Below are 26,835 nucleotides of genomic sequence, written 5' to 3' on the forward strand. Positions count from 1 at the left end.
CCCAGCGCTGCTGGGCGTGTGGGATCCAAGGAGGCTGAGGGCTGGGCTGGGGCTCAGGTGGGGATTAGGGACACGTGTCTCTGAGCTTCTACCTGGACCAAGCCCAGTCCTGGGAGCCTGGACTGATGTCCCTGTAATTAAATTGTTGCTGCTGTAAATGAGCTTTGTGGGGAGCATCTCTTAGTAAGGGTCTCCCCCTTGGTGTGAGCAGAGTTGCGCTGCTGGACCACAGACCCCTCGGCAAGCCCTTGTCCCCAGCTTTTGCTCTCTTGCTATCAGTGACTTTCCTGGAAGCCTCATCAGGGCGATTGTCACCAAACTGGCTCCTCTGAGTCACCTTCTGGGGAGTCAGCACCCTCTGACCTCTCTGCTTTTCCCTCTCCGCAGGTGGATCCCCAGAACCTGACGATGTGGCCCAACCTGAGGGTGCCGGGGAGAAGGAGATAATGGGGAAGGGGATGAGGCGGCACGGTGTGGTATATCGGCACGGTGTGGCACAGGGTCCCATGGCACAGCCGCGCTCGGCATCGAGGGGAGCCCAGGGGTGGGGACAGGGCTGTGGAAGGTGGAGTCATCCCCTTGTTCATCCTGGGGAGCTGGTCCAACAGGAACAGGAGCAGCAGTGGGGTGCAGCTGGTGAGCAGCTCCTGCAGCCTGGTCCCAGTCCTGGTCCTTGTTCTGGCCCTGCCCAGCCATGTGGGGACCCCGAAGAACCCAGCCACCAACCTGAGGACACCGAGGGGCTCTGATGGCCTGATCCCAGCCCGGTGAAGATGTGTCAAGTGGGTGAGTCTGGTTCTGGTGTGGTTGATGGTGGCCCAGCCCTTCCTGCGACTCCAGCCCTGCCCTCCCGCAGGGGAAACTGAGCCAGGGCAGGTGGGGTGAGGATGGGGCTGGGCTGGGCACCGGGTCACACGGTGACATGGGTGCGTGGGGACAGCGGCCTCAGGGTGCGTCCCAGCAGGGGAAGAGCCCGGTGGTGCTGAAACCCAGCACTGGAGCTATCGTTTCAGGGCAGCTGCTCCCCCCAGAGCCTCCTCATCGCTCTGGGAGCCCCAGCCCTTCCTGTCCCCACCGGGGATGCCTGTGCCACCAGCCCAGCCCCAGGAGAGCCGGCTGGAGCAGTGGTTTGCATACCTGGGCTGCCGGCAGCTGCCACCACATCACCTCCTGCCTTGTTCTCCCGCCAGCATGGTGTACATCTTCTGGGGCTGTCCCCAAATGTCCCATGCCTGTGGTGCAAGGGCGGGAGGGACGACTCAGTGCTGGTCACCCCACACCGTGCAGCCTCCTTGCCCAGCCCTCCTCTCCCCTCTGCCTCAGGGCACCTCGATCCCAGCAGCCACCAAAGGGTCCTCATGAAGACGGGGCTCATCCTCCTCATCATTGGGCACCTCAACTTCATCACCAGCGCCCTCGTCCATGGCACTGTCCTGCGCTTTGTGGTCAGCCCCCGGGATGCCACCTCCCTGCAGTACGCCGTCACCAACGGCGCCTCCGTCATCTCCGCGCTGCTGGTACCCCGGGGTGCAGGGAGGTGCGGGGGGCTGGACGGGGTGGATGTGGATGTGTGTGAGGGGGGGCAGGAGGTGGGATGCAGGATGGATGCGGTGAGGATGCAGGGTGGGATGCAGGAGGGTGTGGGATGGATGTGATATGGATACAGGGTGGGATGCAGGAGGGTGTGGGATGGACGTGATATGGATGCAGGGTGGGATGCAAGAGGGTGTGGGATGGATGTGATATGGATGCAGGGTGGGATGCAGAATGGACTCTGCTCCATCTCCCCTGCTCTAAATAAGCCTTTCTAGCACAAAACCGGGAGGGTTAAATGTGCAGGGACTTGGTCCTGAGTGGAGGCCGGGGAAGATGAAGTGCTGCCCCCCACAATGCTGAACTGGTGGGACGAGCTTTCAGGGACAGTGTCAGCAGGGAAGGGGGACTGATGGCCCCAGAGTGGGCACCATGCATCTCTGACATCTCTGCATTTCCTCGCAGACCATCTCCTGTGGAATAGCTGCCCTTATGCTGTCCCGCTACCTCGGCCCCGCTGCCCTTGTAAGCGCCCCCGGCCCCTCACCCAGCGCCCAGCAGGCTGTGACCACCCCATGGAACTTGCACAGCCACCGCGTCCCCTCACTCGGGGACTGTCCCCAGGAGGGGGGCTGGGCGGGCGGCCATGCACAGCCCTGCTCTCCGCGCTGCCTCTTCTCTCCCGCAGAAATGGGTGGTTTTCGCCCTGAGCGCCGGCAGCAGCCTGGGCTGCCTGTCCTGCCTGCTGGGGGTGGCCGCGTCCATCGGGCTGACGCTGCGCAGCCAGGGCCGGGCGCTGCTGTCCCCCTGCACCGTCGCTGATGTCACCCTCGCCCATATCTCTCACGATTGCCCCTTCGATCCCACCCGTGTCTATGTGAGTCTGCAGTGGGCTGTGGATCCCTGCACTGAAGATGGGGGAACACACCTGACGCCCTGTGTCCCTGCAGAGCTCCACGCTGTCCCTTTGGACCATCTCCCTCCTGCTCGACTTGATGGAGATCGTCTTCGGCATACGCTGCCTCCTGCTCGCCTTCGACCTCCTCCGCCTCGGCCGCTGCTGCCGTGGGGTGCGCCAGAGGAAGGTGACTCCTGGTCCCCGGGCTCAGCACCGACCCGTGCGGGGCTGGGACGGACCCGTCTGGGCTTGGGGGCTCCGGGCAGGGGTAGGAGTGGCCGACCTGAAGCTCTCAGTGTTGTCTCTGGCTTGTAGGTCTCCTTGCAGGCAGCCCCAGAGCAGATCCCCGACCGCGGGCAGTGCCTGGGCTTGCTGAGGCTGGACAGCATGGAAACCGCCTGGCTCTGAGCAGGTCCCCTGAAGTCACCCCGCGGATGTCCCTTGGCTCTGTCCCAGCACCCACACAGCCCGTGACAGGACCCGGCTGCCCTCCAGCCCGGCTATCAGGCGGACTTGTCCCCTGGATGCCACCAGCCAAGACACATGAGCCCATCCCCACAGCCTCGCGTCACCGGGGGCTGCAGTGATGGGGATAACCAGGGTGGATCCAGACTGCAGGGAGAAACTTCCCCTCGACATCGATGGCCCCTTTCCCACCGCCAGCTGCACTGACACAAACTTTATTCTGCAGGTATTAAAAGACCAGAAGCGCATCCCGTCCCCGCACCCCCCACCCGTGTGCCGGCCGTGGGGCTGTGGGGAGGAGGCTGGCCTGGCCCCGTGGCCATATGTGCATGCGTGGGGGTGCTGGAGGGCCCCCAAGTCACCGGGTCATTGGCCCCTGGGCCATGTCCCCATGCCCACCGGAGATGCAGCTGTGGCTTTGTCACCAGCCTTTCCCACTGGGCTGGGTTGTCCCCCTGCTCCAAGCCGCTGGTGCAGGGGGGACCGTCCTCACTGGGGCAGCTGCTGCCTCATCCTCTCCCCAGTTAAGCCAGTGCAGGAGCCCCTGGCGCTGGGGACCAGGCTCCCCGTCATCCCAGCCTCATCCAGGCTCCAGCTCTCTCCCCGTGCGGGGCTGTGGGGACACAGCGGTGGGGACCGTGAGGCCGGGCAGGTGACAGTGACAGTGGCCATCTGCAGGGTCAGGGGATGGCGTGGGGCTGTGGGGGGCCGTGGGGAGCCGCAGGGGTCCGTGGGGCTCAGAGCTGAGCGGCACCGCTGGGGTCGCACTGCAGCAGGCGCACGATGGATGGGTCGCTCTTGGCACCTCTGATGAATTCCTCCAGCGAGAGCTTCCCTGCGGGGGGGACACGGCTCAGCCTGGCACCCACCACCCCGTCCTGCCTGCACACACGGGACCAGCACATACTCCAAACATCCACTCCCCAGGATGAGCCCCTGGGGCTGTAGGAGCCCCCTGAGCGCCCCCAGCCAACATGAGCCATTTAATCAGCACGCGTGCAGCTCCTTCTCAGCCCCCCGGATTTAGCCATGAGACCTTTCCCTTAATCCCCTCCAGCTCTTCTCATTTACCGTCGTTATTAGTATCCATCTGTCGGAAGATTTTTTCCGTCCTTTTCTCCGGAGTCGATTCATCTTCGGGCATGTTCATCACGGAGGAGACCATTTTGTAGATGGCCTGGGAGAGGGAGCGGGGATGAGGGTGGGTGCAAGGTGCCAGCGCCCACCCGTGATAGGGACAGAGCTCTGGGGTTTGCTGCTGTGGTGATGGGGATGGGGTTTAACAACCCCCCGTGTGATCAGCCTATGGGCAGTGTTAGGTCCCAGCAGAGCCAGGGAGTGACAAAGGGATGTCCCCACAACAGGGATGCCCCGGGATAGACTAATTCCTGCAGCCACAGAGCTCAGCGTGCAGCTCTCTGCAGACAGCAACAAGCTCCGTCCCGGGCGCTGTCAAGCCCTGTACCGCGGGTAACGCAGAGTGCACATCCCCAACCCATCCACATCCTGGTGGGGACAGCCAGGGTGACACACAAGAACACGGCGAGGGAGCCCGGTACCTGCACGATCTCCAGCATCTCCTCCCGGCTGATGTAGCCGTTGCCGTCCAGGTCGTACATGCTGAAGGCCCACATGAGCTTCTGCTCCAGCTTCCCGCGGGAGGTGACACTCAGGGCGATGATGAACTCTCGGAAGTCGATGGTGCCGTCACCGTTGGTGTCGAAGGTGCGGAAGACATGCTCGGCGAACTTGGAGGCGTCGCCATAGGGGAAGAAGTTGGCGTAGATCTTCTTGAACTCCTCCACGTTGAGGATGCCGGAGGGACAGTCCTTCAGGAAGCCCTTGTACCAGCCCTGCAGCTCCAGCTCGGAGAACTCGGTGTTTTCCCGCAGGTCCTGGAGCATCTCAGGGCGCAGTTTGCTGTTCTGCTTCCCCATGCTGCTGGGACACGCCGGGGGACGAGCGCTGCAGCGGGACAGGCGCCTGGCCCGGCTCAGGGGGTCCCTCTGCGCTACAGGGGGAGAGAGGGATGGGGCAGCGCTCCCTGGCAGCCCCCGGACACCTGGGTGGACGCGGACACCGATGCTGTCTCCTCCATCCCCGCAGTCCTCTCTGAGCCGTCAGGACCAGCTCCAGGGGCCACCCAGCGCTGGGCAGCGCCGGCCCCCTCATGTTTGCGTAATAAGCCGTTATAGCTCATTTGCATAATATATAGGCGATATATAGGTGGTATCAGCAGGGCAGAGCAGGCTGGAGGAGGGGAAGGGGCTCCTGGTCCAGCCCAGCTTCGGGGCTGGCTGGATTTGGGTCAGCTCCCTTGGAGGAGGGATATTTTTGGCTCCTCTGTTAATATTTGATGCCTTTGGCTGGCACTGGAGCCCCGGGGAGTGCCGGGGGCTGCGCGTCTCTGCTTGGGACCCCCACCCTGCTTCAGGATGCCCACACCCCTGGGGAACCCAGCGCACCTCCAGCCTGCCGGGGTCACCCCCCAGGAGTGCAGAGGGACGGGAGGAGGTCGGGGTGGGTGTCCAGCGTAAGACACACGCCCCAGATTCCCACACTGGGGGCTCTGAGGGGACCCTGACCCACTGTCCCCACCCCAGGCTGTGTTGTGACCCCTAGGGGAGGAGAGTTTGGCCCTGGGGGGCTTCATGGGCACATGGGGAGTTTCAGTGCTCAGACCACTCACTGTAGGGAAGCGACCCAGCACCCCCAAACCCCACATCCTTTGGGATCACAGGGCAAATAGGACTCCCCAAGAAGAACAGCCCAGTGGGGCTGGACCCCCCAGTGTCTGTCCATCACCCCCCACCACAGCTCCATCTCCACTCCAGCAGGCCGGGGGAGGTTCTGCATTTCCCCACCCCACCTGAAGGTCCCAGCCAAAGCCCCCATAGGGCCAACATGCCCCCCAGACCCCCAGCTGGGGGCTGTGTCCCCTCCCCACCGCCCGGGGCAGCTCCCGCTGCCGGGAGGGGAACCCACGCGGGGCTCAGAATCCCGAGAGGTGTTTCCAAGGACCCCCCCCAAAGTGGGCACCTCCAGAAGGGTGGTTGAGCACCCCCAGGGAAGGTGAGAAGGTGCTCCCGGAGCGGGGAGGGCTACAGGGGACTCCCCCCAAACTGGGCACCCCCAGAGAAAGGGGGTTTTCCGGGGACACCCCCAAGGAAAGGTCCCCCAAGGGGGGTGGGTTACCAGACACCCCTAGAAAGCTGTGACGGGGCAGGAGGGGGACACAGGGCACCCCCGGCGAGATGCGGCGGGGCGAGGGCAGCTCTGCAGCCGCCGGCGGGAAGGGACGTGCCCGGGGGCTGGGTCCGTGCCGGTGCCCCGGTCCCCCCGTCCCTCCGCGACCCCCGGTTCCCCCCCAGGGATCCTCCCGTCCCCACCACCTCCTACCTGCCCGGGGACGAGCCGCCGCCGCCGCCGTGCGACACCGCAGCCCGGGAGCGGCCGCCGCTTGTGCCGCTTGTGCCGCCGCAACGCCGGCCCGCGGGGGGGCACCGGGGGCACCGGCTCCGGGGGGACACCGGCAGCAGCGCCCCCAGGAGCCCACACACACGCCGGGGCCCCCGGGACAGCCGCACCCCCAGCTCCAGGGGCTCGGGGTGTAGCGTCTGGTCCCCCCGCAGCCGGGATGTGGTGAGGGGGGGACCCCTATTGCATCGGTAAAGGCTGGGGTGGCTCTGGGAGCACTGGGAGGTCTTGGGGCACTGGGAACACTCGGAAGTCTTGGGGCACTGGGGATACTGGGAATATTGGGTGGTCTTGGAGCACCAGGAGCAGTGGAAGCACTGGGGAGTACAGGACGACTTGGAGCGCTGGGAATGCTGGCAGCATTGGGATCATTGGGAAGTCCTGTGGCACTGGGAGCACTGGGATCACTGGGAAGTGTTGGGGCACTGGGAATTCTGGGATCATTGACAGGTCCTGGGGCACTGGGAGCACTGGAAGGTCCTGGAGCACCGGGAACGCTGGGAACAGCAGGAGCACTGTGGTCATTGGGAAGTCTTGAGGCATCGGGAGTACTGGGAGCACCAGGAGCACTGGGAAGACTGGGAAGTGTTGGGGTACCAGGAGCACTGGAAGCCCTGGGATCATTGATACTCTTTCCATGTGCCACCCCTGCCTGTCCCCATCCTGTCCCCTCAGAAAGAGCTGCTGCCCCAGGACATGGGCCTGGAGTTCCCCATAGAGACAGGGACCCCCCATGCGTGTCTTGGGCATCCCCAGCTCCCGGGCACAGGCTCAGCCATCACCCTCCTCCTGTCCAAGCAGGTGCCAAGCCAGGTGTTTTGGGGCTGGAAGGTGACATTTTGGGTTGAATGTGCCCAGCACGCAACCAGGGGCCAACGTGGTGTAGCATCCCAGCATCCTCACTCGTTCCAGGGGCTGGAGCAAAGCGGCTTTCAGCAGCACTGGGAAAAGGCTCCGGTGGAGACAGATGCTGGCTCTAAGAAGGTGCCATCACCAGCAGGTTTTCCTGTGCTCCTGCACCAGCTCCATCCATTTGCAGAGCCCGGGATTGTTCAGCAACGCCATGGGGAGCAGATGGCAGGGGCAGATGGGAGGAAGAGGCACTCTCCTCCAAATTATACAAATAAACATGCATAAAGTGATTAAACCCACAGCCCTGTCACCAGCATGGGGGGAACAGGGAAGAGGCTGAGATGGCTACAGAATGGGGAGCTGGAAGGAAGAGAACCACCTGAGACAGCCAGGATGGGGCTAATTCACCCCAAAATCTGCTGGGCAGAGTCCAATGAGACAGAGGGGCTGCAGATGCCCATCGAGGTAGACATGGCAGCTCCAGACCTAAAACACCAACCTGAAGTGGGGCAGGACATGGGGACCAGCCCTGATAAAGTGGCCAAAATCCATGGGGACATTTTGAAACACCAATGGGCATCACTTACCCAAACTGCTGCCGGGCTGGCGAAGGGACCTGGGGGGCCAGAGCTGAGCAGCTCCCCCAGGTGATCCCCCCACCCACAGCGGTGCTGAGGCTGGGGGGAAGAGTCAAGCCCCCAAGGTGGGGGTGCTGTTTCCCCTCTGATAATCTTCATATCTATTTTAATCCCCCTCCGCATGAGTGACAGGGGGCACAAGTGACGCAGGCTGATTTGAAAGCATCCCATTTCCATCTCACCCCCGGCCCTAAACCCACCTAATCCCGCATGCTGGCAGGGATTGCAGGAGCGAGAAAGAGGATAATACGGGATGCAGGGGGCGCAGGCAGGGCCATGCTGTGCCATTAAACACTGAGTGACTTACAGGGTCCCTGTGGTTGGGGACAAAAGACCCCCAGCCCATCCCCTTTGGCTCCTCATCCCCTCCACCCCAAGCCCTGTGTGTTTTCAGCTCACAGCCCCCTCCATCGCCGCTTGTTCATTGCAGCGGTGCTGGGCTCATCCTCCCATCGGCTGTTTTGGGGGCTCAGCTGTGTCATAGGGGGTGTGAGACTGTCCCCTGGGGGTGCCAGAGCCCCAAAACAGGGAGCAGGGCTGGCTCAGGGTTGGATCCCACTGGGGAAACATGGGGTGCTGGTGATGCCCTGGCTGGGAGATTCCTCTTCCTCCTCCTCCTTTCTTTTCCTTCTCATCCTCCTCCTGGGGATTCCTGCAGGAATTTCCTGCGTTGTCATAGCAGCCGTGCAGCCCCCAAAGCTCCACACTGCAGCAGGGCAGGGTGGGAAGGGGACATCACCACGTCCCTGTGCCCGGTTGCAGGGCTGTGCCGTGCAGGACAGCCTGTGTTGGCTTTGGTGTGGTCTCGGCTGCCGTCCCCAAGCCGTCAGGGCTTGACAGTGCCCAGGGCCTGCCACATCATGGCAGAATATTCAGGGGTTTTGGTGATTTGGGCTCCAGGGTTGTCTGTCCCAGCCTGGCCCATCCCATGTGCCCATGGGGACATCTTCGCATGCTCAGGAGCCCAGACATGGCCAGAGTGGCTGTGGGTGCTGCAGGACTATGCCCTAGGGAGGATTAGTGCCCAGCAGACAAACAGGGACCATCCCCACAGCCTGCTGGGGCACTGGGACGAGCTGGGAGGGGAGAGGGCAAAGCAAGAGGGGTTCAGCCCCCGGCTGGACCAGCAAACCCAACTGGGGTCTCCCCAATACCCTGCAGACCCCTCCCCGCGGGGCCACACTGAGCTTGCCCCGTCCCCACGCCATGCACGGCCCCACGGAGGACACAGGGAAGGTAAGCGGAGCTGTGGCGGGGGCTGCGGGAATAGCTGTGGATTAAAAGCAAATGCCCAGATAATGAGGATCTTTGGTAAAAAAGCCCATTTGTATAATTTAAATCTCTAATAGGCTTCCTGGAATACAAAGCCCTTTGTGATGCCCGATCTCATCTGGATCAGGAGCTGCTTGACTTAGCGCTGTGGGGGTGCAGGGACGTTTCGTAACAGGGTGGCTCTGTCCCACGTCCCCACGTCTCTGTGATACCCCCCCCTGCCACGTACAGCTCACCTTGTGCAGGCAGCCAAGGTCGGGGCTCCTGGGGACACATGTCCTAGTCCCCGTGGGGCACACGGGTGTTGGCACCTGGACATGTATGTTCAGCAGTGCTGTGACACAGATCCGGGATGTATTTTGGGGCAGTTTGGGCACAAGCGTGTCCCCATCTGTATCAATGCCCACGGGGGCAGCTGCAGCAGAGCTGGGAGGGGGGTGTCCTGTGGGCATCTTGGTGCCCAGTTTTATGGTTTGGGGCCACTGGCTCAGCTCTGCAGGTGCCCAGGGCCGGCTGGGGGCTGCAGCTCGTCCCCGCTGTGTCCCACCATGGGGCTCGAGGGCCGTGGAGGTGGCAGCGCCATCTCGGGGGGGACACGGCCCTGTTGCTGTAGGAATGGGTAGGACTGGGGGGTCCTTGGCCCTTTTCCCCCTGCCCTGCCCAAGGATCAAAGAGGTTAAACACCATCACCACTGTCACCAGTGCCACCAGTGTCACCACCACGCACGAGTCCCGGGCTCCCTCTAATGGCATTTCATCCCGTCTCGACTGCGGGGGCCCGGGGGGGCAACGGAACCAGGGCGGCGGGTTTTGGGGGTCCTGAGCGAGGGGTTTGGAGCCGGGGGGCTCTGACCTGGAGGGGTTCCAAGCCGGGGGATCACACTCCTCCCGCAGCCACCCCGGCCGAACCCCAACCCCCGCGGGAGGACCCTGCGGGACGCGTCTGGCGTGGGGTTGGGGTTGGGGTGGGGGTCCCCTCCCGAGGGGCCCGTAGGGATTTGGGGGGGCGGGGGGTGTCTCGGCTGCGCCCCCGCTCCGGCGCTGCGCAGGGCCGGTCCCGCCGCGGGGTGGCAGCAGGTGGCGGCAGCGGCTTTCGGTAGCACCGGGCTGCGAGCAGCACTGGGCACCCACCGCACCCCGACAGCACCCCCGGCACCCCGGCAGCACCTACCGCACCCCGGCAGCACCTACCGCACCCCGACAGCACCCACCGCACCCTGACAACACCCCCGCCATCCTAACAGCACCCCCGGCACCCCGACAGCACCCTCCGCACCCCGACAGCACCCACCGCACCCCGACAGCACCCCCGGCACCCCGGCAGCACCTACCGCACCCCGGCAGCACCTACCGCACCCCGACAGCACCCACCGCACCCTGACAACACCCCCGCCATCCTAACAGCACCCCTGGCACCACGACAGCACCCACCGCACCCCGACAGCACCCACCGCACCCTGACAGCACCCCCGCCATCCTGACAGCACCCCCGGCACCACGACAGCACCCACCGCACCCCGACAGCACCCACCGCACCCCGACAGCACCCCCGGCACCCCACAGTTCCCAGTGAGTGGTGACAGATGCGCTGCTGGGTGATGTCTGATATGGAGCACAGGCAATAGTTGGGGTGACCGAGCTGCTCCTGGGGCACAATTGCAGCTCTGGGGGGCCAGAATCTCCTTGGGAGCAGCAGCACAAAGTCCCGTGGATCTGTCAACATCCCTCTGTCCCACAATTGTCCCCTGCAACCCCATGGCTGGGACTGTCCCTCTTGGGGACATCCAGAGCATCTCCACACACCACATCCATTTTCCTAACGGGCTGCACACGAGGGAGCTTGGGCCAAAAATGGACCTGCACAATGGTCCTACCCCACAGGGCTGATTTAGGGACAGTTTTGTGTGTCACGGGGATGTGGTTTTCGCACTTGGCTCCTGCCAGAGCCCACTCCGGTGTGTTTAGGGGAGATGAGATGGGAGGGGAACAGCTGGTGGCCTCCCAGGTGTCTGTCTGGTGATGCAAGGAGGAAGAGGAGCGACTGGCGAGCCTTAAGTGCGTAATTAGAGCTGTGACTTAATTGGCACACTGGGGACGCGCGATGGGAGTTGCGTGACTCGAATAGTGATGTGCCGGTACGGGCTGGGGAGCTGGAGGAGGCTCCACACTGCATGGGGAGGCAAGAGGAGCCCAGAGGAGCCCAGGGGGGCAGGACACCCCAAAAGGCCCCACTTGGTGGTGGGAAAGGAGAGGGGACAGGGAAACAAACACAGCAAGGGCCACTCCATGCACCCAGAGGCAGGTGGGACCTGAGGCACTGGAGGGGACCTGAGTGCAGTGGCGATGTCCCCAGGGAACCCGCAGAGGACGACAGATGTCACACCGCTGGAAAAGTGTGAATGTTTCCTATTTGGAAAGGGCGAAAGAAAAAAACAAGGAATGATGATGTTGACTGTCTTCAGCCTCTGGAAAAATACCAGAACACATCAAAAACCCTCTTGTGGGAGCCTGGGAGGCAGCGGGATGATGGGGACAGTCCTCCTGCATCTGCCAGGAGCAACCAGGACAAAACATCCTGTGTGCTGGGGTTTGCTGGGAGCACAGGACAGGGCCCAGCACCAGCAGCACCTCCCTGGGGCCGGCCGGGCAGCCTGGCTGGGGAGCGATGGGTTTTGTGTGACAATCCCTCCATCTCGCGGCTGCCCAGGGGACTCGGGGCTCTCGGTACCGACGCAGGGAAACGCTGCTGCCGGTGGCATGGAGGCACATCCCGCTGTGATCTCGGCTTTGCGTTTCAGCAGCAGCTGGAGCCGGTTCGGCTGCGTCTGCTTTAGAGCTGAGGGCTCGTGGTCCCGCTCTGGGTGCACAGCCCAGCACCACATGCGATGGAGTCTCCTGCCCAGCCTCGTGCTCTGGCAAGCCCGGGGGATGCAGGAGCCTGGTCGGCAGCCACCCCTGCATGGCTGTGCCCAAATCCTGGCTCCATCGCTTGAGATCCTCCACGTGAGGCTGGGTTTGGAGTGGGCACTGAGCTCAGCGCAGGCTGCTCCGGCTCCTGCTCCTCCCCAGCACCTTCTCTGCCGCTGAAGTGATGAAATTTTAATCTGCTGCCAGGCAGGAGAGAGGAGGGAGGAACTGCCCGCGCTTCCCGGGAAGGAGCCACTGCAGCCGAGGGTCCCGGCACCGCGATGGGGTACGGCACATTCACAGCCCCGGCACTGCCACAGGCACCGTGCTGGGAACGATCATCTCAGGCTGAGCAAAGAGAGTGGTGGAGTGGCACAAGGCCGGGATATGGCAGGACGGATTTGTCTCCTGGCTCTGGTGCAGGATTTTGGGGTCTCTCTTGGGTGATGGGTGCTCGTCGCTCCTCTGAGAAGGGGCTTCCATTTGTGGGGAGACAGTGGGAGCTCTGGGGACCCCTCAGCTGGGGTGTCTCTCACTGTGATCCACAAGCACAACTGCGGTCTGTGCATGGCCAGGGGGTCCCCAGCAGTGCTGTGGGAGGACGGGAAGGGGAAGGCGGCAGAGGCTGCCAGCGCTGAGCCCCTCGCACCCAGTTCACTCCCCACTTCATCCAGCACAGCTCTGTTGATGCTGCTGGTGCAGAGCGGCGAGAAACCACCAGTCCATAAACCAAACCGCAGGGACCAGGCTTGGCCTGAGGACCACATTGATGTTCCTGGGAGCCCACAGGCCACACTGTGCTGCTCCCTGGTAGGTGGCAGCAAATAAACACCCAGGACAGACAGATGCTGAGAGTGATGCCACCCAGACACACGGCCCAGAGCCCAGAGGGTGCTCCCAAATGGACCCATCTGGGACCTGTCATCCCTGTGGCCACCGCAGCTGGTGGGGCCACCAGAGTCGGACCCTCACAGGGGCAGGACACGTCATGGTGGCCGGAGCAGCATTAGACCATCCAGCAACGTGCAGCTTGGCATCTGATTGCTGAGCTGGGGAAATGGTTTCTGGTCCCTTCAACCAGTTAGCATAAATCAGAGAGCTGCCAGCTTAATTAACCCGGAGGCACGGCTAATTCCAGCTGCTCATCTAATCCTCATTACCACGGAATTTAGAGCCTGGCGACCGGCAGGGGCTGCGTGAAACCCCGGCGGTGAAATGTCACGGCTGCGGTGCACGGGGGGTCTGTCTCCCGTCCCCGGTGGAGCGGGGGTTCGGTGGGGAGCAGCCCCAGGGAGGATTGGGCCAGCGGGGGCGGGAGGGGCGGGACGGGGAAACTGAGGCAGAGAGCGGGGCCGGGCTAAGGGGGGGCCCGATCCGTCCCCGTCCCGCCGCCCCCGGGGCCGGGGGAGGGACCGGAGCGGGGCTGCCCGGCGCTGCAGCGGGCGGAGCCGGGGCTCGGCGGGGCCGCGCCCGCCCCCGCCTCCCGGCCGAGCCCAGCCGTGCCGAACCGAACCGAACCCAACCGAGCCGAGCCGAGCCGAGCCGGCGGCTACCGGGAGGTGCTGAGCGCAGCCCAGCCGTGCCCAGTCCAGCCGCACCGGGAGGCCCCGGGCGGTACCGGACGGTACCGGGCCCCGGCGCTCTCCACGGTGCTGAACGGAGCCGCCGCGCCCGCAGGACGCGCCGCCGGCGGGGCCCGGTACCGCCCGGCCCGGAGCGGCTCGGCCCGGCGCGGCGCGGCGGCGGCGGGGGATGGAGCCGTTCCTGGGCTGCACCGGCGCCGCGCTCCTGCTCTGCCTCAGCTACGCCGGTCTGCGCCCGGTGGAGGCAGGTAAGGGCCGCCGGGCCCCGGGAGGGGCTGCCCGGGTTCGGGGGGAGGTTCGGCGCGGGGAGTCCCCCCGGTGCGCACGGGTGGGAGCAGCGGGGGCAGCGCGGGAGCTGCAACGAGGGGCCGGAGTTTGGTGGGGTCACTGGCGGGAGTTTGTCGGTAATTGGGTTTGGGAGAGATGGGGGATTCCGGGCACACAGCCCCTGGGTACCGGTGTCGGGAAAAGCCGAGCTCTGGTCCCCACTGGTGCCCCAGTGTGGGTGTGCATGGCTGGCTCTGGGGACAGCGGGTCACAGAAATGTGGGGTGAACATAGGGGCTCGGGGAGAGTGAACAGAGACCCTCACCCAGCACTGGGCACGGGGAGGCAAAGGCTCTGCCACCCCTGAGCAGCAGCACTGGGTCGTGTCACAGAGCTGAGCTAGAGCAGAGGAGGCAGGAACAGATCAGCTCTGACAACACCACAGCACGGCAGCCCTGGCAACCCCTTCCCCAAATCCCACTCACCCCAGGCTTCCCAGGGCCCAGCCAGGCACTGCCCTGGGAGCTCCCGAGGAAGCATCAGTGCCGTGGAGGAACCTCCTCTCCTGGGGCACAGAGCATCCCCGCCACATCAGACCAGGCCCCTTCGAGCTGAGTGGGTACTCCGAAGCGGGGGATCTTTCGGGAAAGCAAGGTCCCCATGAACTAGTTCTAATTTTGGCGTGAGCAGGACATGCTCAGGCCCATTCTTGTCCCCTGCATCAGCCGGGCTGAGGGCGGGTGCCACGTCCGGGCAGGTGCTGGTGGGTGCTCCCCAGCCCAAGCCAGAAGCCCTTTCTGGCTGTCTCCCTCACTGGCTGCAAGATGTTGGTGGAACAGCTGCTTTGATCTGCAAAACGCTGATTGCCAGAATATCTTGCATTCCAGGAGGCTGGGGGTGACTATTAGGGATGCAGAGATCCAGGGAGTGGAAATTCCTGCACTGGATCCAGCCCGGGGAGTTGCTGGAGTTACATTTGCCCTTGTCCTGCCCACGCCGGGGCTGCTGCAACCCCCCGAATGCCTTCGGCTCTGCCACACGCGTCCCTGGCCAGACACCGGTGCTCTGAAGTTGCCGTTTCACGACTGGCAGACCCAGGGGAGATTAATGAAACGTTCCCAAAGGGAGAGAGCGATGGGGAAAACACCACGGCAACAATGCAGGTGTCTGCGATTGTAACAGCCCTCCCGATTTTCTGTAAACTGGGCCACTTCCCCTGCTCTTCCTTATCCTTGAATCACCTCAGCCAGTGTCTGAGAGTAAACATGGAGTTGTGTCCCTGCCCGTAGCCGCCTCTGCTGCTGTCTCACAGGCAGCATTTCTGTGCCGTAAGGTGTCGGTGCCACGGCAGGAGCCGGGCAGCTCTGAAACACAAATATCTGTCCCGGCTCGTGGCTACGGCGTGTGATGGGGAGGCAGGAGACTCGGTTTCTGGGCTCTGAGGAAGCTGCATGACCTTGGTGCTGTGCCACGTTCCCCCACTGTCCCCTCTCTCTGTGGTCTCTGTCCCCACGGGTTGTGATGTGCTGTCCCCGCGCTCCGGTGAGGCGGAGAACTTGTGCTGCCTCCTGTTTTTCGGAGAGGGAAAAGAGGACTGAGGGGATGGAGTGATCTTCCCAAGGTCACACAGAGGTAGCGGCAGCATCGCCACCAGCTCTGTGTCCCCGGTCCTACCCGACGATGCGGCCACGAGGCCACCACGGCAGGTGAGCCAAGAGTCACTGGAACAGCCCATGGAGATGAAACTGTCCCCAGCAGGGTCAGGCAGGGCTGGAGGCTCGGCCATCCCTGCCCTTTGCGCCCAGAGCTCATGCAGGTGGGTTTAAAATCACGCCCGTTGTGAAAGGTCAAAGCTGCTGCCCCCGGTGCAGACTCCTCCGCTGGTGCGAGCGGCAAAGCACCGACCCTGCTTTGAAAGGGGGTTTGGCCAGTCAGGACCAGTTTTTGGCAAGCTGATGCCACGCTGAGCAAGGAGGGGATGCAGGACCAGGACAAGGTGAGGAATAACCTCCCCATGAACGCTCTGAAGCCCTCAGCACCCCACCAGCGCCGTGCGGGTGAAGCTCGGCACGCGTAAGAAAGCAGCGATCGGTCTGACAGATATTTGGAGGCAGCAAACCAACCCGCTCCGGCCCCTTCCCATCCCACGGAGATTCCTGGGCAGCTGACGGGTGGCGTAAGCATTTTATTGATTCCTGCATCCAGCGTAGGAGAGATTTAATTGAAATGTGGAGGTTTCTAACCTCGGTGTCAGCCTCTCAGCAGGGACGTTGCTGTGCAAAGCAGCCAAGGTTGTGCCATCCGTTTCCAAACGCTGTCTCCTGCTGGGAACATACATGTGGAAATCGGAGATCCCTTCCGGATAGGGACACGTTCGCACACGTTAACCATGGCAGGATCCAAAAGCAGCCTCACAGAGCGGTACCTGCGTACTGGTACTGAACACGGCCTCATCCTTCTGGCATTTCTTGCTAAATAAACCCCTCCTGGTTTATATAGTACCCAGAGGCCAAATTAAGGCCTGACTCAAGGATAAGTCAGTTAAAAGCAGGGATGTACTGAGCACTACAGCATGTAAATCTTTATGTGTGCAGTAAAAATCAGAGTCGGGAGCAGGCAGCAAACTCCCATGGGAGCTCTGGGTACCGGCGCTCAGCAGCCGGCTGAGAAACCCGCGCGCTTGCTCACCCTCTCTGCTGCCAACACATTTCTCTCTTATTTCTCTCATATTAAATACCCGTGGGCTGTGAAGAGCTGGAAAAGACCGTAGGACCCAGTCGTCCCCGGGCATTTGGGTCCTGGGTAGAACACACCACAGCAATGACTCTGCTCTGGGTTGGCGGTGTTAATGCCCAAGTCCTGGTGTTGTTGAGAGCCGAGTGAATCCTGCCTGATTTTGGGACACAGAGAGCCTGAGGTTTGGCAGCACAGGACATTCCCCAGAGTAAAACCCCCTTCCTACGGCGCTGAGGAATTCCTGGACTCAGCGAGCGTCTCCGTGCTCCCTGACAAGGCTCCATCCTCCCCGCCACCCATTCCAGCGGGATGTTTGGGCACCTGCTGCCTGGGCAATAGGGGTGGGGGGTACGAGGGGGCGGCCTATTAATAACCCATTTGTAGAGGAGAGTGGGCGGTCAGCAGGAAATAATTGCCTCCTTCCCCGACTGCAGAACTACCCGTTGGTCTTTCAGCTCTTTGAAATCCTCGGAGCTCAGCGCACGGCCCCGTTTCCATGCGGCGGGAGCCAGGGGGGCAGCGGGTCCCGCTCCCTCCCACTCCCCCGCGGGTTCCCTTCATTAAAACCCTCAGGGGAGCTGAACACAGCGTCTACGTCCCCCAGAAAAGTGAGAAGCAATTATATCCACTGACAGGAGCCATGCTGGGAGAGCAAAGAAAGGCTCGGCGAGGCAGGGGAAGCAGGGAGTTTTGTACCCACGCTGGAGCAGCGAACAACCCACAGGACCCACGGGCTGCTCCTTCCTCTCGCAGGTCAGGTCCTTCCATCTCCTGCGTCCGCAGGGAAGGTTGCGGTGCAGGAACAACGCACACTGAGATTTCAGGCTGGTATTCGCCCTTTCCCGCAGGAAAAGGATGCAACTTGGAGCCCCACGGGCGCTTTGCCGCACTCACTGGGCCACATCCTGGGGCTCTGAAGCAGCTGAGCCCTTCGCAGCAGCAAAGGAGAGGAGCAAAGTGAAGTGGGAAATGCTGTGACCACAGCAGAGCTTTGCCCATGTAGGAGAAACCTGCATTTCACACCAAGTGGCTGGAGTTTGCAGGACAGTTGAATTCAGAAGGAGAAGATCTGGGGGGAGGTTGGGGAGATAAATCCAGGAACTGGCCCTAATTCCAAACCTGTGCCCTGAGCACAGGGCTCGGCTGGCAGAGGTGACGCCCAAGGGTGCGATATGTCACAATTTCTACCTTTTACTCCAAGCAACGATTCCCCGGTAGGTTGTGCAGCTAAAGGCAGAGAGTCGGCTCTAACCCAAGCCCAACCACGAGAGCTCGTGGCAGAAGGTGCAAATTGAGAGTGGCTTCAAAAGAGAGACACAACAGGAGGGACAGGGACTGCGGCAGAGGAGCCAGGAGCTCAGAGCTTCTCCCAGTGATGTCTCTGTGGCCTGGGTACCTCCCTGGCTGACATCCTGGTGTCTCAGACACCCTCTTTTCTCACCCCACCTCCCCCCGACCAGCAGCCCCTTTTTCATAGGTGATAGTGGTGGGATGGAGACAAACCTTCTCCCCTCTCATTTTCCCTCCCTGTCCCATCCGTTCTCCAATGGTGAAGCCAACACAAGGGACAGGCGGGTGGTTTCCTCTTCCTCAAGCCAGCAGCTGCTGTGTCAATAACAAAAACAGGAGGAATCAGCCCAAGAGCTGTAAAGTGTGGGGTTTTTTTTCCTTTCTCTCTCAAATAAAAGTCCATTAATAATCAGCAAAGTGTTTAATGAGAGGCTAGAAGGAGTTCTCACCATTGAGAGGGGATTAAGCGTAATCTCCATCGCTCAGGTCTTGCTGTGCGGAGGCGGTTCCGACCCGTTCTTCCCAAAAGGCCCAGGAGCGTGGCAGGGCTGGGACACAGTCCTGGGGACGCAGGATGACAATTGACCTGCTGGAGGGTCCCTGTGGGAAGGAAACAAGACACAGTTTAAGCACCATCAGTTTTGAAGCAGCCATCTCCATGATTTCATCTTAATTAATCCAGGCTTCCCCTTAAAGAGGGGGCTGCAACTTCTGCTGACAGGAGAACGAGAGCATCTTCTCACCCGAGCGCACAGCTCCAACTCAGATTTGCCCAAACAGATCCTCTGCCAGTTTGCAACGTGTGATATTCTTCTTTTTCCGGCAGGCATCGCAGCCCCTGCGCTGGGATGCAGCTGAACTGCCAAAGCAGAAACCTCGCACCATATGGGCCCTTATAGACCAGACAGGGGCTGCGCTGCGCTTGGTGTCTCTGCAGTAAACACACATGGGGAGGGCTTGATGCACAGTGTGTTCCCCGCTAATTCGTGGCCATCCCATACTCTGTGCCCCCTCCCAAAACACCAGCGGCTCCCCTGGCTGCCACAGGCACATAAGGAAAGTTTCCAAGAGTTGTAAATGACTCTAGAAGGAACCAAACGCTTGGATTTGGCACCTCAAGGCCCTGATAGAGACACTGACCCCCTGCAATCAGCTGGAAAACAGAAATTACATCTTTTCCACCCGACCTCAGCCGGGCTGGTGCTACAAAGAGCCGCAATCGGCCCCGGGAGCCCAAAGCAGCGTGGAATATCTTGGAACAGCGATTAGTTTTTTAGAAAGTCATGATCTCATCATGCATCTCCCGCGAGTGAGGAGAAAAGCATCCTCACGGATTGAAATTTTGGTTCCAAATTATTCATTCAGCTCTGGGAGCAGGAAACTCATTTTCCTGGCTTTGTATTTCCATTGAAGGCTGCGCTTAACTCTCTTTTCATATCACTTTTATTCTGGTTTGACAGCACTGATTTATGTGTAGCTTCTCCTAATCTTTGGCAGTGAAAGGAAAGGCACGCTCGGATCTGCTGTCCTAGATTTCATTCTATTATCTGCTGAATTCAACCGCCCCGTCTCCCTCTCAGATATTACTACAGTGGGGGTTTTCTAGAGCGCTCTGGACCATCCCCACCAGCTTATTTCTCCCCTGCCTACACTCACAGTTCTGCTTTGCAAGCTCCGAGCCCTGGGGTGCAGTTTCACCGAGTGCTTCCCTTCTGCTTCGCAGCCCTTCGCCCCCTCTCACCAACTCCTAGAGAAGCTGTTTGCTCTTCTTCTCCAGCTCTGCCAGGTCTGTCCAACTCCCCCACGTTTTAGGTCATCAGGAAACTTAAGACACTTCTTGTGCTTGTGCCTCCCTCAAGGTCACAAATTCAAAGGGGACACGGGGTGTGCTGTACGTTCTCTTTGCCCAGCACAACACTTCTTCCCTGATACTCTGTCCCTGGGGGGTTAATTCATCTCTTTTCAAAGGTCTCCTCAACCTAAGCTGGGTGGTAGCTCCTAAAAAAAATAGCTCCTAAAAATATCCAGGAAAGACAAGGATGCCTGGATTTAACTGTACAGCTGTACTCTGAGAAGGGCGAAGTGCCCGGCTGCAGCTGGAGACTGTTTTGTCTCCCATCTCTCGACTCCATCATGTCCTCCGTATGTTCTAGCAAATTCATCAGACATGACTCACAGACCTTCCCCGTCCGCATTCCCGTCTGCTGACCGTCCCTTCCTAAAATTAGAGCTGGCTCTGGTTGGCACATGGGTTCAGTCACGGGGGAGATGAGGAGCTGCAGACCCACGTCCCTTCCTTGTGTCACAGCAGGGAGCTGAGTCCAAGTGTCCAGGCTTGGGAGGATGATCTGTGTCCCCTCCTCAGCTTGTCCTTGGCCCTGCTGCTGCAGCAGAGGGTGAGGACGATACATGTTTCTGTTCTCTGAGAGCTGGCTGGAGACCATGGAGGTCATGGAGGTCTTGGTCAAAACCAACTTGATCACCTACTGCAGAGAGGAGGGACACGTCCCCTTGTGAAATCCTGGAGACCACGGTCACCTGCTGCTCCTCCTCCCAAGTCCCAAATTCACGTGAATGTAGCCACGCACCTTTTTGCTCACTGAAGGACTCACCAGAATCAGTCCGGGTCCCAGCGCCTTGTCCGGAGATGCTGTTCCCGGGGGTCTCACTGGTGGGTTGGGGTCTCCCCTCTGTGAAGAAGGGGAGCTTGGAAAGCTGGACTCTGGGAGTTGTCTGGGGAGGAGAGAAAGGAATAAGGTCATTGTTCTGTGGAGGGGAGGTCAGCACTGACCTTCAGCCGGGGAATTTTGCACTCCCGTTATTTGCTCTGTTCCCAGGGGAACATTCACCGGGAGTGAAGTCAGTCGTCAGGAGACACTGACACTACCGCTAGAATATTTTCAGCCACATTCAGGCGGCTGGGACTGCCTATAAATCCAACAAGTGTTACTGGAGACGTGCACACATGCATCCTTCTTGTTCCGCTGACCTTGGCCCCAGAAGGGCAGCGTTGTGCAATGGTTACAAAGCAATACAAGTATGATTCTTCGATGAGAGTAAAAAATATGACTACGGCTTTCCTGGCTTGCGCTTTCCACATCGCATTGGTCCATCGGTGCCGCTGCAGCAGGTTCTGCCTGTTGGCTGTGAGCAGAGGGTTGCTGCATGTCCTGCGACCATCTGAGAGACAGCAAAATACAGATCAAAACATTGCTGTTGGACTAAAAGGGAAAAGCAAAAGAAACACTCCCATTTACTACTCCCGAATTTCAAACCTTCAGAGTGCTCAGCAAAGCATTCAGTTTTCATACTCGCAAGGCAGATTTTGTATTTCCTCCCAGCTGTCGCTGTCAAACTGTAATAGGAAACAACAGAGAGGATGTGGTACGTGGCTGGGAGGGTTGAGATGAATGAGCTACTGGGGGTCTGCTGTGTCGCCAAAATAAAGCCTTTCCAAGGGCCAGATATTTCATGCAACTCTCATTCTCAGCAGAGATCTCTTAGAACCTCACCGGTAATTGAGACATGGGGTACATGCGATTTCCAGGTCCCGTTCCCAGTTCAACATAGAGAAAGGACCATGAGCGAGGTCCTTCCCAGTCCCTCCCTCGCCCCTGCTCTGGCTCCTGCTGTGACTCTGCCCCCGTACAGGCTCTGCTCTCCCTCCTGCAGACAGCCCGTCGGCTCCCGTCAATGTCACAGTCAAACACCTGAAAGCCAACTCGGCCGTTGTGACTTGGGATGTCCTGGAAGATGAAGTTGTCATCGGATTTGCCATTTCCCAACAGGTACGGTGCTTACAGTTACCCAGTTACCACCAGGTCCATCTTCACCCCAGGTCCCTTCAGTGTCCAAATTCTCTTGCTGCAGTTTAAGCCCATTCCTTCTCGTCCTGTCCCTCATGGCCTGCGAGGGGACTCGGCTTCCCGTCCTCTTTGCAGCAGCTCTTCACATTTTGGGAGCTGCAGAGGGGAAAGGGTTTGAGGGTCCTCACGTCCGTGGCGGGCAGGGCAGGAAGAGGTGGTCTTAGATGCCAGCAGCGCACACGAGAGGCCTCTCCACCACTCTGTGCTCTCCTCTCTCGGCTTCCAGAAGAAGGACGTGCGGATGCTGCGCTTCATCCAGGAGGTGAACACCACCACCCGCTCCTGTGCCCTCTGGGACCTAGAGGAGGACACTGAGTACATTGTGCATGTCCAGGCCATCAGCATCCAAGGCCAGAGCCCTGCCAGTGAGCCAGTCCTCTTCAAGACCCCCAGGGAAGCTGAGAAACTAGCCTCTAAAAATAAAGGCAAGTGTGGGTGAGTTCCTATGTGGCCCCTGGGACACCCAAGGAGAGGAAAGCAGGGCGCTGTGCAATGAGAATCGTGGGGTTAAAGGCACACAGTGTCCATCTCACATGAAGGCAGCTCCTTCACTTGTTTCTCTTAAGCCAAACCAGACTGTTGATGGTTTCCTGTCAGCAAGAACTGTGCTATTAACAGGCTGGGGAGCTCTGGGATATGAAGCGTTACTGCCCGGCTACCGAGAACCCAGCCTGTTGCAGGGTTTTTGGCCATGGTTCCTCGGATGTTGCAAGTTCTTGACTCCTTCTGCTAAAATGATTTGGTGTCTGTAAACACTGAGTTGCTGCTCACCTGAAAGCACTAAGAGAAGCATTGCTTCCCTCCCCAGAGGCCTGAACTGTAATCCTCTTAGTGCTTTGCAGCCGAGGAGGTGCATTACGCCCTGCAAAAAGGTTCTACTCGTTTCCAAATCCCAGGGCTCCACTGCAAAATATGATGCCAGGCTCCAGGATCCCGAGCTGGGAGAGGAACTGCCGAAGCATATGAGGCTTTTTGAGGCACTAACAGAGCGCAGAGACAGGGCAGACGGAGCTGCCACGGGCCCAGATAACATGGATTTACCCTGTGGCAGCTCCTCTGCTGCAGGCACTCAGATCCCATCTTGCTCCCTCGCCCCTTCTGCAGGTTTCCAGGGGCAGATGCTGCAGAGCAGCTGATGCTCCATGAGTTCAAAGCGTCACTCGTGCGACTGACGGGTGAGGACTCTCTCCTGGTAGCTCTGACCATGACACGCTGACGATTCGAGTCGAGGGTGCTGTTAACCCAGCGTCTGGCACAGCCCGAGCCACACGGTTGGGTTTCACGATCTCTCTTTCCCCTTGCGCAGATGAGGTGACGATGAAGGAGATGGCGAAGCAAAACCAACAGCTGCGAGCGGGGGAAATTCTCATCATTGTTGTGGTGTTGTTTATGTGGGCAGGTCAGTTCCATCTCTCTGTCGAAAGCGTGTAACACCCCCGGGCTCGCTGGCGGGCTTGGTTTGCGTGGGTAATCACATCAGACGTGAAAAAACACCTTTCCTCCCACCTTAGCTCCCTCATGACATGGGAAGTGCCAAAAGCAGGTGAATTGTGGTCTGATCCAGTCCAACCCAAAGTACACAATGGACTCGATGAGCCAATGGCCTAATTCACCATGGCTAATTGCGTAATGGCGATTTTTCCAGAATGCACCGATGATAATGCCCTCAGCCAGCCAACGGGATGACTTGAGCCCTTCAAACGATACAGGTCACTGTAATTATCCGGCTATTATACGACTCCAACTTTCACGCAAAATGGAAATTTAAAAGTCTTGCTCTCAACACCCATTATTATATATGTACTAAAATCCACATCAAAATCAATTAAATAATGAATGCATTAAAAGGATGAATGGCCCCACACATCAAAACACCAATAAACCCAGATCCTTTCAACATCCACCATTAAAACACAAAGAATAGTATTTAATACGAAGAAGAGGGACATGAGCAGAAACATATCAACCAAAAGGCTTCCAAAACCTCTAGTCCATGATCTTTCCAGCATTTACGTCAAGTTTAAGCTGTGCACATTCAAATTTAAATTCCCTGCAAGTAAAAACGATCATGAATAATCACACGAAGTGACTGAACAACTGATTCATCTCCCACTGTAGTACAATATAAAACTCAGAACGTTTGAACAAAGAATTTGCTAATACCACAATTTCCCCTCTAGACAGATGACTTATGTGTAAAAAGGAAAGTAGGTGGGGGAAATTCTCTGTACATCTACCAGGTTCTTTGCAAAGTCTCAATATACAAAACCCCCTTTCCAGCCCTTAGCTTGGCCGCAAACTGAATATACGACGATGTTTTAGCAAGTGTGAACTGGAACGTGTCTGTTCGAAGGGCTCTGAGCTGTGACGAGCCCCAAGCCCTCATGCTCTCGGTCTTTCTGGTGTTGTTGATGGCGCTTTGCTTCTCTGCGCCTCATTTTTACCATCAGAAATCACAGAAGGTGTGACTGTGGCAGATGTCAGCCTGTTCTCCTGGGATCAGCCATTTGTTCGCATATGCGAGAAAGAATTTGGTCCACCGTGTTTATCAGTAACACCTGGGGGCAGCCGCCATAACAACACTTTGCTCTATAAAGCAGTTTGTGATGATCTGGTGAAAGATTCGCTTACGTTTTATTACAAGGAGAGGTGGAATATGTTTCAGTGAGGGAGAAGCAGCATCTGCCTGGGTCCGCTTAACCTCCGCGTCTGGAATCTGCAGGCAGAGAAGCGATTTGGTCAAAATGTCACACAAAGGCTTCTGAGAAACACATTTGCAGTCTCCTCCCGTGTCATGGCTGCCCCTGCTTTTCTCTTCATGTGCCTGCGTGTGTGGGAGGGAGGAAATTTCCACTGGCCGCTTTTGCTGCCGTCACTGTTGCATATTTGCAGATGTTGTCCTGCTGCTCAGAAGGCCCCGGTTCGTATCGCACGCAGGCAGGTGCGGTACCGGCCGCTCCACCAGCTCAGCTCCCGCTCTTCACCCAGAGGAGAAAGATCAGAGAACACATTTTCACTAAGCAGAAATCCCAGGAGCTCCCGAGTTTGCAAAGCAAAGGTCCCATTTAACCGCACAGTCAGTGCTAAACACTTGTCCCATTTAATAACAGGAAAGTTGGAATATCATTAATTTTCTGTCCTCCTGTCTAAATAGTTTAGCACAGAATTAGGCATTGAAAAGGAAACAGGCTGTGTTAGAAAAGGATCCATAGGAGCGATTGTGAACGCTGCTGAGATCTCCAGCAGCTGGCACAGCTGGCTGGCAAACAAGGGATCTCTGATCTTTGCAGGCTCCGGGGGCTGAGCTCATTTGTGTGATCGCTAATGCTTTTTCCCGTTAGGGGTGATCGCCCTGTTTTGCAGACAGTACGATATCATCAAAGATAACGAGCCAAATAACAGCAAGGAGAAAGTCAAGAGCGCCTCGGAGAACAGCACTCCCGAGCACCAGAGCGGAGGGCTCCTCCGCAGCAAGGTGAGACCTGCTACAAACCAGCGTCCAGCTGGGATTCAGCTAAATTACCCCCAAATCAGCCTCTGTTAAGCATCCTCACGCCAGCCGGGATGCAGAAAGGAAACACCCCCTGACACCCACGCACTCCACGGCTTCATCAGTGGTCTGAGCTTCCAGGCGCAGCAGGACAGCAGCACTTCTCTCTCACCTCTGGGTTAGCCCGCACGGCCATCAATAAAACAGGTTTTAACCCACAGTTCTGAAATATCTGAACGCGTCTGGGAGAAAAACGCACAGAGCAATGCTGCAGTCCTTGAGCTGCTTGGGTCCTTCCCCCTATACATCATAAACGAGATATTACTCCTGCAGTTAACAGAAGAGCTGATGAGCAGTAGCGTGGTCAGTAATAAACACAACATTAAAGATATCCATATCCATAATGTTAGCAGACTCCTGCCTATAATTCATACCAACTTAATTCCATTAACTTCCTTGTGTTTCTATTCACAACTTGCACTCTGGCATATCACCACTTCATATTTACTTATTAAATATTTGAAATAGTCCACTAATTTAGAAGCAGACAGGGATGAACCATATAACCCTAACACCTCAACTCAGCCCATTATCCTGGCAGGATGGGAACAAGAACTTTCACAAACTAGAAAAGTGAGCAGCGCACTACACTGATCTCTGATGTGTTTTTCTTCCCTCTCCAGTGATTCCTATAAATCCTTTCTTCCTTTGTCTTCTCTTCTAGTTTCCAAAAAACAAGCCCTCGGTGAATATCATCGAAGCGTGACAGCCCGCCAGCTGATCGATGGACTCCATTCCTCACTCCCACTTTCTGCCTCTGAGCCTCGATGACGAGGGAGGTGAAATAGTGTTTGAAAAGAGACATAGTGATTGTCCCTTCCTGGCATACACCTCCTTGTCTGTGTTCAGCAAAACATCTGGCCAGAAAGAAGAATCCTGCAAAAAAAAAAACCCCAAACAAACGATTAAGATGGAAAAGCATCAGCGAGGCGGCTGCTGTCGGTGATCCTGCACTGGACTCGTGAATCACCCGGGCTGGAGTAACTTCTCACACACTCCTCTCCACCCTCACACTCCGTCTTCTGGAACAATTTTCCCATCTTTGGAAAGGTACAAGGTTTTGTTGTATCTTTATTTTGTCTCACTGTCACTACACCCTGACAGTATTAAGGTGAGCTCAGGCATCAGTCACTGTCACTCCTCTCCGAGTAAGAAAGGAGGAAAACTCATCACAGACACAACTAGCGACCAGATTTTGGCTGCTGTGTGCCCTCGGCTTGCTTTGTCCCATTGATGTGTCTTGTGTAACACGTCTGGTAGGTGGGTTTTTAAAAGGAAACAAAAAAGCGTACCCCGGTTTCCACTCCCACTGCGAGAACTGCTCTGGTTGCTCCCCGCTGAGGCTGCAGCGCGTTTCCTCCGCCGCTGCGTCTCCCGTCCCGCATTGGTGCTCTTCAGCTCAAATATCGGGGCACACCAAACCCCGAGGCACAGACCGACATGAGGGGCCACCAGAAGCTGTTATTTAGCTTCCAGGAGAAATTCAGCCATTTTCTTCATGG

The 26,835-nt window shown here is 58.7% G+C and overlaps 3 protein-coding genes across 3 annotated transcripts; 2 read left to right on the top strand and 1 right to left on the bottom strand.

Annotated features, from left to right (window-relative positions):
- Window positions 1-497: 497 nt before the first annotated feature.
- TMEM54 (transmembrane protein 54) lies at window positions 498-2,839 on the top strand (the record flags this gene model as incomplete). The annotated part of the gene is made up of 6 exons (XM_080357594.1): window positions 498-786; window positions 1,324-1,517; window positions 1,999-2,058; window positions 2,222-2,410; window positions 2,484-2,618; window positions 2,747-2,839. Exons 1-6 carry the CDS (start codon window positions 774-776, stop codon window positions 2,837-2,839), a joined length of 684 nt encoding a protein of 227 aa, XP_080213720.1. The 5' UTR covers window positions 498-773.
- A 794-nt stretch (window positions 2,840-3,633) lies between these two features.
- Window positions 3,634-4,833, bottom strand: HPCA (hippocalcin; the record flags this gene model as incomplete). The annotated part of the gene is made up of 3 exons (XM_080357669.1): window positions 3,634-3,731; window positions 3,968-4,073; window positions 4,456-4,833. The coding sequence occupies 3 exons, from the start codon at window positions 4,831-4,833 to the stop codon at window positions 3,634-3,636; spliced, it is 582 nt and encodes a 193-aa protein (XP_080213795.1).
- Window positions 4,834-13,794: 8,961 nt separating this feature from the next.
- On the top strand, window positions 13,795-26,039 carry FNDC5 (fibronectin type III domain containing 5; the record flags this gene model as incomplete). Its single annotated transcript, XM_080357688.1, has 6 exons — window positions 13,795-13,873; window positions 21,590-21,705; window positions 22,010-22,214; window positions 23,090-23,182; window positions 25,125-25,258; window positions 25,998-26,039. 6 exons carry the CDS (start codon window positions 13,795-13,797, stop codon window positions 26,037-26,039), a joined length of 669 nt encoding a protein of 222 aa, XP_080213814.1.
- Window positions 26,040-26,835: the final 796 nt, after the last annotated feature.

The sequence above is a fragment of the Nesoenas mayeri genome, assembly GCF_963082525.1.
Source record: "Nesoenas mayeri genome assembly, chromosome: 21".
NCBI classification, from domain to species: domain Eukaryota; kingdom Metazoa; phylum Chordata; class Aves; order Columbiformes; family Columbidae; genus Nesoenas; species Nesoenas mayeri.